Source organism: Strongylocentrotus purpuratus, unplaced genomic scaffold (assembly GCF_000002235.5).
Source record: "Strongylocentrotus purpuratus isolate Spur 01 unplaced genomic scaffold, Spur_5.0 spur5_scaffold_1, whole genome shotgun sequence".
In the NCBI taxonomy this organism is placed as follows: Eukaryota; Metazoa; Echinodermata; class Echinoidea; order Camarodonta; family Strongylocentrotidae; genus Strongylocentrotus; species Strongylocentrotus purpuratus.
Window position 1 is genome coordinate 41879958 of NW_022145594.1, and position 11678 is coordinate 41891635.

Genomic DNA, 11678 nt, shown 5'->3' on the forward strand with positions numbered 1-11678 from the left:
CTATAATCAAACAAAACAAATGAGCTAAATTATTTAAAACCTACCACGAGGAGCAAGAAAATGTGTTCTAAACTTTATGTCCTTAGGAAGCTTCGACTGTATCACTTTCAGCTTCACCGGCAGGTCATCTGCTTTCCCGTTAAAATCCAAATCGAAGTAGAGAGAATGCTTAGTATTTTGGATCAGCCTTGCATCGACATTCTGTCATTGGATATAATTAAGCGTTTATATTAATACAATTCGCAGTAAAAGATGATAGAAAATAATGTAAATAAATGTATTTGTAGGGGATTGCACGTGAATTATGGAAGATGAACAAGTAAGGATTATTCTAACAGCATTTTCATATATAATACATGACACTGGTACTATGGAAGGTGGGATCAAAGACAATATACAGATGGAGTTACATATATGTGCTTGTCTTCGAAGAAGATTCTGAGCCGCCACACCGAGCATGAGAAATATTGGCCTCTCTTGCAGGAGATAACGGGCTAATAGCTCTGTATTACATACCGAAGAGACATGTACAGAGAAGTGCTATCGTACAGGTTACTGGTTCTAAAGAACATCGCCATTGTTTTCAATCTCTGAGCGTCGAGCATCTGACACAAAGGCAACCTAAATGTACAGGCAGTTTCGGGAAAAAGCGACGGACGAGAAAATCACAAACTTCTGGCGGTAAAGCGACGGCAAAAGGGGAAAACCTAGATTTGCTAACGGGTGGGAACGCCCTTCAGCGACAACACGACGGCAAGGGACGAATAGCTTCAGCAGGGAACGGAGTCTAGCGACCTAAACCGGACGTTGTCTGGGCAGCGAGTAGGGCAATGTCGCAGGTACTCGCAAACAACCCGCCATCAACAGTCATCAACCGTCACCCTCAGGCCAAAATTCGCAATCCATCGTCGCACCAAGGTCGTTGCAATTTCATTACTTGCCGCGCAATGTGTCGTCAGGGTTCGAAATGTGACGTCACTTGCCGTTGTTATTCCGTCAATGGTTGTTGACAACAACGACTACGACTACCAACGCAATTGTGAAGACCTCAAAGCGACTAGAGACGGAATCGCACGGCATGGACCTGTCAATGAAATGAGGGTTGAGGTCTCCACCGATATCTGAACGGAATCACAACGATTTTTTTTTTTTTTGCCGCCACAACATTTTTAAGTTGATATAAATAAGGGCCCACTGTCTTTCTTGAATGATGTGGTGAGCAGTTACACTATTTTGTCTCATCTAATACTCTCTCCACTCTTTCCACCTTGCTTTAAATTCTTAATTCCCTCTTAAATTCTCCCTTTCCTCTTCTCTTTCCCGTTGTCTTCTCTCTACCCCACTACCTAATTGTTTCTCTGTCCATCTTTTCCTCTTCTCTCTTTCCTTCTCCGTCTCTCCCATTTTTCCTCTAATCTTTTTTTTTATTTCCCTCAGTGGGTGAATATAATTTGTTTCAAAATATTGTTATCCTTGTTTTGTCAAAGAGGGAGAGGGGACTCTCACCTCTTTAAGTTCGTCATTAGCATTTAGTTGGCAAGTGACTTCCATATCATCATCTTTGACATTCATCTCATCGTCATCATCTTTAGCGGGTTGATACTTTGCTTCCTTCTCGACTTCATGAACATCTCTCTGTGACAAAGTAATGTGATAATTCTATGTTTATACAAAATGTCAGACTTCAGAATATTGAAACATTCCATGTACTACCGTTTAACTAACACAAAACACATTGTCCAGAAATAGTTTATAGTTTGATGGAGGGGGTAATAGCAGTACTTTGAATAATCTATAGAGGTATTGATTGAGATTTTTTAGAAGAATTTAACATTGACCAGGCCAATATCGGATTCAATTTGAACAGGTTCAACATTTCATAAATTTGCGGTGTCACCAAGTGGGTAGTCGTGGAAAGGGTTGTTGGGATTCAAATGGGATAGAATAGAAATGAGAGTGAGCTAAATTCTTCGGAGGTCTACTTGATATTGTAAAGGTCGAGAAAAGTAAGTGAGGTATTCTTTAGTTTAAAGACTGCAGAGAAGGGTGGGTGAACCAGGTCCGCATTAGTGATCTGGTAAAGTTCCACAGTCTTGTATTGACTACCCACATAGTGAAAGCGCAAAGTTAATGAACATTACACAAACAAGCCTGTAGAACCCAACCTTTGAAGATCAATTGAACCTTTGATTTCTTCAACATGAATTTGTAGTCATGAAAAATGGCAAGAATTTAGTTTATATCTTTGATGCCAATAAAAATGAAGCCGATCCTATCAAAGCATCATTATTTGTTTAGTGAGCATTGCATGATGAGTATTGATGAATGTAGGGTTTTATGAAGAAAGTATATTGTTTGATATAACTTCATATGACAGATATTTATGCCATACCCAAGATTTTCCATGAGGTTTGTTGACCATACGAAACTCCAGCATCATTTCCCTGCTCTTTGGCATTATCGTTGGAAGAAAAGGCATGAAGGACATTCGTTTGCCTTTCATGGAGAACAGATTTTGAAGAAAGGCCACAATACGTATTGTAAAGTGCTCCAGTAAAATCTCCACGTGGTCATATGTAACCTTACATGTTCTTGAAGTTTGTACAATGCGATCAACTTCCCCTTCTGTAAAAAAAAAAATGAAATAAATTGCACACAAAAATAGAATTAGTTGTAGTAGTACTGGTCAATTGTTCTAGTAGTATGATAAATATTAGTTCTTTCTTTACAATCAGTATAAACATAATAATAATAATGATAATAATAATAATAATTTAAAGTCCATTCAAAATTTTATTAAACCGAAAATGGAAATTCTTTTTACCCAACTGATCGTGAGACCGGCAGCCACTGGGCAGCGCCAGATCGACGTTGCTCTATCCCCTGTTTTAGTAAGCTTTCACTCGCTTTGCAGAAAGATTCTTCAGACATATGTCATATTTTTCCAAATTTTGTGAGGAAAGAATTAATTTCAAGTTACATCACCAATCATATTAGCTTCTCTGGAGATTAAAGTTGTAGTAGTAGTTGTAGTTGTAGTGATTTGCCACTCGCCACCTAGATGTCAATGGGTAACTGGCAATTGCTAGGTTAATAATTATTGCTGTGTCTTTCTTATCTTTATTATCATTATTAATATAATTATCATATATATTTATTATTATATCATGCATCCAAAATTTGTCGGCTTTTGATTGGTTGAGAGCTCGTCACATGACCAAAAATATTTGAACTATTTTTAGAAAGTACTATATGAATTTTTTTTTTAATTGAATTTTTTTTCTTTTTCAAATCTTAATTTAATGAAAACAAAGTATTTTAAATCTTTTTAGATAAAAATTGACATTTTTTTTTTTTCTAAATTATTTTTTTCCCCAAAATGTTTTTTTTTTTTTTTTGTAATACATTTTTGATGCAGGATATAAAACAAATATACCCTGCTTTCTACTCGAGGTACTGGTTAAAACTATGGGCCTCGGTGACTCCAAAAGTACCATTTGCTTCGGGCTGCGCCCCTCAGCAAATAGTAATATTGGAGTCACCTCTTGCGCCTAGTTTTAACTAGAACCTCTCAAGACAGTGTAAATTTGTATATTATTATTCCTATAATTACTAATATCATTAATGATATTATTATTATTATCACTATTATAGTCAGCATAACCATTATTATTATATTTATTCCTACTACTCCTACTCCTGCACTACTACTACTACTCCTACTACTACTACTACTCCTACTACTACTACTCCTGCTACTACTACTACTATTACTAATACTACTACTAAACTACTAGTACTACTACTACTACTTCTACTACTACTACTACTACTACTAAACTACTACTACTACTACTACTACTACTAAACTACTACTACTACTACTTCTACTTCTACTACTACTACTAAACTACTACTACTACTACTATTACTTCTACTACTACTACTACTACTACAACAACTAGTAATACTATTCATCCTGTTCTATAGCCTAGCCGAATTATCCCTTGTTGTCTATTTATGGTCCTTACTCCACTCATTCGTTAAAGGGCTATCTGCTATGAAGCGTTTAGTGTGATTTGATTATAATTTGCATTCCTGTGAAATGACAACTGGCTGGAATGCTCTTTATTTAGTTGAAGGGTATGCGATATTATAACCACTGAGTGTTCAAAATCAAAATATTTTTATCTTCTGATTTAGACATGCTAAATAATTTTAGGCTTTTGCTTTACCGTGATTCAAGGAGTACACAACGACCTGTACTTTTGTCGGATCAATGAGGTTGGCACAATGGGGCATCTTTAATCTGACAGGTTTTGCTGATTCAAACTGTAATCCTGACGGAAGACACTGGAAACCATATGTTACAACTGTCTCGTCGTCTCTCAGAGTGATTTCAGGTGGGATGTCTGTGAGAACGTCTAAAGTTATCGTTTCACTGGAACCCTCTGGCAGTGCACCGGGAGGGACGGAAAGGGTGAGTCCGTATGACGGAATCAGTAGCTCTCCTCCAGTTTGGTCAAAGATCCCTTCAGAGTGGTATTTGTCTACGGTTAAAATCATTTGTAAAATTATCAACCCAGTCATGTATCAATTATGATGCGAGGAGATCTTGCATTATAAAACCATGTACATATGAATATTAAATTCATTCTGTGTTTGAAATACTTTCAATAAAATATGGCACAGCAGTGTCAAAATATAAAGCCAGGAGACCCTAGAAGTAGCTTTCTTTTCGTAAGTAGCTCGTTAGTATGAAGGGGTCATTAACGCAATTTGAAGAGATTAGGCATTGTATGCCTACATTTACACTCATAATAGTTGGTCCTGAACGATGTATCTTGAATAAAATGCATTTATTAAATCATGCTTGCCCTTTCATGAATTTAAATGACTAAAGAAAAGCCTAAGAAATAGGCATCTGATTTGGAATTTCTATTTCATAAATTTTATGTTCCTAGTAAAAAATGTGAATGACTTGTTTAAAAAGTTGTTGTTGTTTGAATGAATGACAATTATTTCGAATGCCCATCACATATGTTGGATACTCTTTTTCTAAATTCAGTTGACTAATTTTTAGGAGAAAACTTTTGCACTGATAACAAATTCGAACGAGAGAAAATGAAATTGAATTACAATTCGTTATATCGTATGCTCCTTATTTAAATTACATGAATCATGTGAAGAGCTTGTTGCATGAATAACAAGTTTGAAGGCTTCGAATTATAATTTGCTGTGACGATCACGAAGTTTTGATGCTTTTAACATTAAACCGATAACCAAATTGAAACATTGAGCGGGTAAACCTATAATCACGTGATAAATTAGAATATTGTTCAATAATACGCATGGATAATCGTACATTGAAATCACTAAATGATACTATTCTTAAGTATACTTTTGTTTGAATAATAACATACTGAAATCATCTTGCATGAAAATGTATTACTTTTTTGAATTGGTTTATCCTGGGTAACCATAGTAACCATACTCTCATCCCCTTTCAGCATCAGCTTTCAATTGTACTTCTTTACAATAATTCCCTGTGGTCAATCTCCAAATTTCTATACATGAAGTTTAAACTGCCCCTTTTACCTGAAGACAGAGTGTGGAGTACTTGCAATTGTTCATCTTCATCAGTTGAATCGTCACCTTTCTGGCAAATTGGCGGAAATTCCAACTCAGATCTTGTTTCAATGCCTGGTGAAGTGATCGCTTGTTCGGAGGAATCTGCTTCTATGAAATTTTGGGATATCGAGATCAAGAAGTAAACCAGTAGAATTGCAAATGCATTTTCTCTCTCTGTTTTCTTTCTTTAGTGACGTAAGACGTATCTATGAGTGATAATAGTTCATACCATCGTCACATATCGTTTATACTTAATTATATAGCTTTAGACCGGAAATATATAATGTAATCAGACTATTTTTTCTTTCTTCATATATTGTATATATATTTTCTTGCAATAAAAGAACTTCGAACAGCTGTGAAAATTATCAATTCACTTTCCTTGGATTTCGATAAGAGTTTGATGCACTGTTTGCAGGTAAGCGTACAGGACCAGTACATACGAAAAGCACTTTTTTTTATTTGACAATATCATGAAGCATGACAAGTCCAGTTAACTTAATAGTCTTAGTATTTTCCTATGTCCAAGTGATTTACAAGGCCTTTTTACGATTTCACATTTAATTATAGATATTTACCTTGTTGGGTGTTTGTTTTACTTGCTGACATAGCCAACTGCCAATCTTGGTAATCGTGGTCTTCGGGGATATTTTGTTGCCTGAACCCCAAATAATCTCTGCAATACCAACAATCATTTTAAAGGACAATTATGTTCTCAAAATGGCCTGCGACATAAGGGCTTTCTTAATCGCAATTAAACTAGAGTTTTATAATGATATTCTTGGTAGGAGTGATTACACATCGATGATGTCTGTAAATGTTTTACGGATATATTATTACCCCGGTCACCGGATTCAGGCTTTCCCTCAAGCAATGTACGCACATTCTCCACTCCCTGCTGAGCTTTCCGACCAGGCATTATTTTGTAAACCAAGCTGAGCAAACTACAATTACTTTTGCTTCCTACAGGGTACCAATTTAGCGCCAGCATAGAGAGTGGCGAATGTGGATTAATATCTTGCCAAAGTACGTTAGTGCTGAGCTGGGATTCGAAACCTCAACATTTGATTGAGTCAAGAGAATAAACAACTATTCCATGGCAACACCATTACCAGTGATATTCGAAAATTACTTAGCATCGTGATTCTCGTACAATCAATTTACTAAAAATGACATTATCAAATTAATTACATTTTCAACAAGGTTCAAATTTGTAGTTTCAAGAAGGTTTACAAATCAATATCATCATCATGATCAATTGGGAATTGTTTGATAAGGTCAAAGTAAATGGCTGGCGAATAGAAATAAAAATATTACCCATGAGTTCTGCTTCCATCAGGGCGATTGGTCCTTCTGGGCTCTCTTCTTGTGATGTATCCCACCTCTTCGCCTAAGAAAAAAGAGGATATTAACAAAGATCTACCTAAACTTGTCAGCTAAAATTACAAACCATATTTCCTCACTTTTTTCACAATGTGATAATTGTATGCTTTTCACTCGAGATTGGTGACCAAAGTTTGAATTACTATACAGCGAAACATGGGAGCATAGTGGCCTTTTTTCTCAATTTTAACTCCAAGAAACACAGTATCAAGTAAATTTTTCTATAATTTATATATACAGCTTTTTAAACTAGTTCAGCAATTGATCGTTAATTTCGTTCATTTATATAAAACAGAAAGACCACTGTCTTGTTCAACGAACTGTATCACGGAAGTATTAAGCTGCTTTTTTTAATGTTGAACCTTTGATATTTTGTTATGCACTTGATTTCATTTGGGGTATACTTTTAATCATGATCCTGATGAAACTTCTATATATGCTTGGAATCAAGTCAAAGAGACTTAAAATCTGAAGATTAATTGACATGAATATTTGATAATATGTTTATGTGGCTTACCATGTAACGAAACCTGATACTCATCGTCTAGCACTGTGCTCAAACTGTAAAATGAAATAAATATCGTTAAATGTTCATTCAGTTAGATGCTAGGTGTACACTTAATCTCTGAAATATTACAGGACAGAAAACTTGAGCTGAATCACATATCTGCATGTTTTTCATGATTGTACATTACATCCATAACCACATGGAGAAGAGCATAATTATGTCAATCCCATTGGAATGGGCTATCCGTTGTATATTATGTTTCATTGAACATGTACCATGCATGTTTAAATACGTTGGTATTTTAAAGGAAATATGCATATACATAAACACACGCAGAGAAACATATCGACTGTTTAATAGGTAATTCACTTTGAGAAATATGTGTATTTAGAGATGAATGTATTATAAATTTAAAGGCTTTCGCACCTGCTTACGGAGTCACTTCTAATACTAGGCGTTCTGGTTCGGCCTTCATAAACTCTCCCTCCCCATTGTCCTTGAGTGATCTAAAGAAAAAAAAAAGAAACTAATCGATCAATCAGTCAAATTGTATAATGATTGCAACATGAAAATGAATTTAACTGTGTACTGATCATGGAAGCACATTGCAATGAAGACGCAATCCTGGTCTGCCATATATACCAGGGTATTCCAATCGACCAACACACCACAGAAACAACCCAAGAAGTTATTAAATGACCTGAAAGGCCGACATGAAGTTCTTGTAGGCTGTTTGTCTCTTGGGCTGTTGGCAGCCGATATAGTCATGAGAGTATAGAAGAAGCGTTTTCCTCCACGTGGATGCAGCAAGTATCTTACTAGACTGATATAAAGTCAAGCTCACCAAAGAAAATCTGAACATTGAAGCAAATCAGTGTGTCTCCATAATCGATCCACGCACTCGAAATGAAGTTGAGTGAACACTTTCGTAATAGTAATGGGTTGTTAAGAACAATAATTTATAGTCAACTTGCCAAAATACACAATTGTGTACAGCAGTTTAGAACATTATTAGCAATTATGATAGACATTCTTAAACAATAAAAACATTATATTGTAAGTCAAGGCGATGTTGTAGGTGTAATCAAATTTCTTCATGGGTCGGTAGCGCACGTATGATCGTACAGGTTTGTAAAGTATAAAAACCGTCTAGGAACATTCGTTGAAATAAATTACAGAATCAACAATGCCCGGATCAACTCACCTCCGACCCCAAAGCATGAAGGCCTACTGTCGGGGCGGTCCTTGATTCTTCACGAAGGACCTCTTCTTCGAAGACGTCTTTACTATCTGTTTCAGGTTTTTCTTTAGAGAGAAGGTAGAAAATACGAAGACCGTGTAAAGATGTACATGTACTTCAGACTTGTTGATCAATCGAATCCGAGTATTAAACTTAATTGCACAATCCCTGTATGTCCGACGGTTTAAGAATTAGTTTAATTGTGCTTAAAATCTAGTGCATTCTTACCCGCTCTTCGTCCTTGTTCTAGAACAGGGGTCAAATCTCCTGAATCGATCACGGACATCCACACTTCTCTTAGATGATCGTCTGCTAGGGAAACGGAATGCAGCAAGCATTTCCAATAGCGGATCATGGAGACAGCAGCGTTTGGGTTTAAGGTATTAACCCCAGCCTCCTCATGGTGTCTGCTTCTGAACTGGATGCTGTCAAGTGTCTGGTAGGACAAACCCAATGCTAGACCAAGATGGTAGTACTGATCAGTGTTTATCTCTTTTGTTATGAATTCGTAACTCGGAGTGTCTTCGGTGTGGCTGTAAATGGAAATGCAGGACGAACAGAGAGAGAGAAGAAAAAAAAGAGAATACCGTTATTTCACTGATAAGTAAAGCTAGATAATGTCATGACCTAGCATCCAAACCAGATCTCAGGTAGGAGATAATCCCGGGGGAATGTTCACAATATAAGACATACGGGGTTTGCCGCTCCCATGGGTCACTTTTTCAACAAAAAAATCCCTAAACATAAGTCCGTTTTTTCAAATTTAAACAAATTTCGGGTGTTTGTCATAAAAATTTGTGAAAAACGGGCCTTTTTTTCGAGAAAAAAACCCTTTCGGTTTTGAGGCTTGAGCAGCACATCCCCGTCCAAACCAAATCTGAGTTTGGTCATGAATGGATTTGGAGAAGAGTGAGTGACCTTAGCCACAGGTCGTCGAGTTTGGAGTGGTTGCCATTTCAGTTTAACCTCGAGTCTGATACATGGACGTACATTCCGCATTTAATTTTCATTGACAAGTTTGGCCCCTCTCTTCTGCACAGCATCTTGTTTGGTGATGTGCTTTAAGGATTCCATATGCTACATGCGTATTCAACATCTTCAAGATGAGACCTAACTAAAAATCAAAGAAAACGCAGCTCGCACAATATTCTTGGTTGAGAGGCCAGATAGTTTTCATGTCAAGTATTGCATTTGTGAATCTGTTTTCTGCTTAGTTTAATATCCAACAATAAGTTTTGGTCAACTCCGAATTAAGGATTTTGGTTTACCTCCTTGATAGTTGTATCGTTTATTATGTATGCTCTAATAAGACTCTTCCTGAAAATTCTAGGAGCATTTTGAATTTGATTTGTCACTTAATCATTTTAATTGTCTGTCCAGTTAGGTAGCCTAATGAGATCGGACTGGATGATTTCGGTGTCATTGGTCGACTTGGTCGCCCGGTAGAGGATGCAATCATCTACATCTAGCATTGTACTCGACGAAATGTTTCCATTGATGTTGTTGATATAAAGAGGAGGAATAGCGGGCCTATGACAGACCCCTCCGGGACGCCTGACAATACTTCAGCCGAGTCTGAAGCATTCTACATTAAGTTTTATGATCTTGATGTCAGCGGGTTCTCGATCCACTGCAAAAATTGTACACCTTGATGACAAAACTTTTTGTACTAAGTTTAAAAAGAGCCAGACTTTTGGATTTGTCTCTAATAGTCTCTAATTTCAATAATACAAATAATACATTATTGATGTATGTTGTGTAATGGTGTTCATATTTTTCAGCTGACACCATCGACATTTAATTTTCATCTTGTTGATGTCATATTTGAATAATAGTATTAATAACATTTGTTTAGATCATAGCACATGAGGGAAAAAGCATAGCAGTAAAAGTAATCAGCAAAAAAGTATTGTCACAAAAAGTTCTTAATGTACAAATTGATGTTTCTCAGAGTAATTTTACCTGAGGTCAGTATTTGATCCAGGGACCATCTCATCTAGGGTTGAGAGTATGTCGGTGGAGAATCCTTGGAGGGAAAGGATACAATTATCGAGTAAACCCACTTTTCTCATCGGAATAAAAAAAATAGTTTCAATTGATGATAATTGGGGATGATAATTGCGTTTTTTTTTTCCAACATAATATTCACAAAACTATATATTTCATTCTTTGTTCTTGAATGTACTGTGTAATTTTTTTTGTCTACTATAAAATCGCTCACATATACTTTTTTGTCAAATTCACAATATTCTCAATTCACAAACATAATGACAAACATGCAATGATCCTGGATTCCATGAACATGATAGAATTGAAACTTGTTTAAACGATAGATGCTGTTGTTTATGATATATTTTGAGAAGGAAGAGGAATAGGAGAAAAAGGAGAAGAATTAAAAGAAGAAAATGAAGTAGGAGAAATAGTAGATGAACAAGAAGAAGGAGTAGGAGAAAGAGGAAAAAGAGAACAATGAGGAGGAGAAGAAGATTGACGAACCAGTCCGTATAGCTACGAACGCCATGCTGGTGTTTGGTTGGTTGGTACTAGTTGCTGAAATCGACATTTTAATCATCTGCATTCTGGCATTGGTGTCAGTCGTGATGGGCATCGTAACTAGTTTCTTCTCATGCCGGTTGAATAATTCTGTCGCAGAGATGATCTGATAAAATATGATATTGATATTATTTAGCCACACAAATGCATATTATTATATGTATATATAAAAATTTATAATATATATATATATACATATATTTATATATATATATATATATATATATATATATATATATATGTGTGTGTGTGTGTGTGTGTGTATGCGTGTGTGTATTAATATATATATATGTATATATATATATATATAAATATTAGTAAAGGCGTCATTAGACGGACATTTGGATTGAAAATATATATATA

At 35.9% G+C, this 11678-nt stretch overlaps 1 protein-coding gene across 1 annotated transcript; it reads right to left on the reverse strand.

The window, feature by feature from the left end:
* Positions 1-4218: 4218 nt before the first annotated feature.
* Positions 4219-11417, reverse strand: LOC580878. Its single transcript, XM_030978802.1, has 10 exons — positions 11259-11417; positions 10725-10788; positions 8991-9295; positions 8727-8827; positions 7949-8028; positions 7532-7575; positions 6949-7021; positions 6210-6307; positions 5599-5739; positions 4219-4550 (listed from the first exon to the last, which is right to left on the reverse strand). The coding sequence occupies exons 1-10, from the start codon at positions 11368-11370 to the stop codon at positions 4219-4221; spliced, it is 1350 nt and encodes a 449-aa protein (XP_030834662.1). The 5' UTR covers positions 11371-11417.
* Positions 11418-11678: the final 261 nt, after the last annotated feature.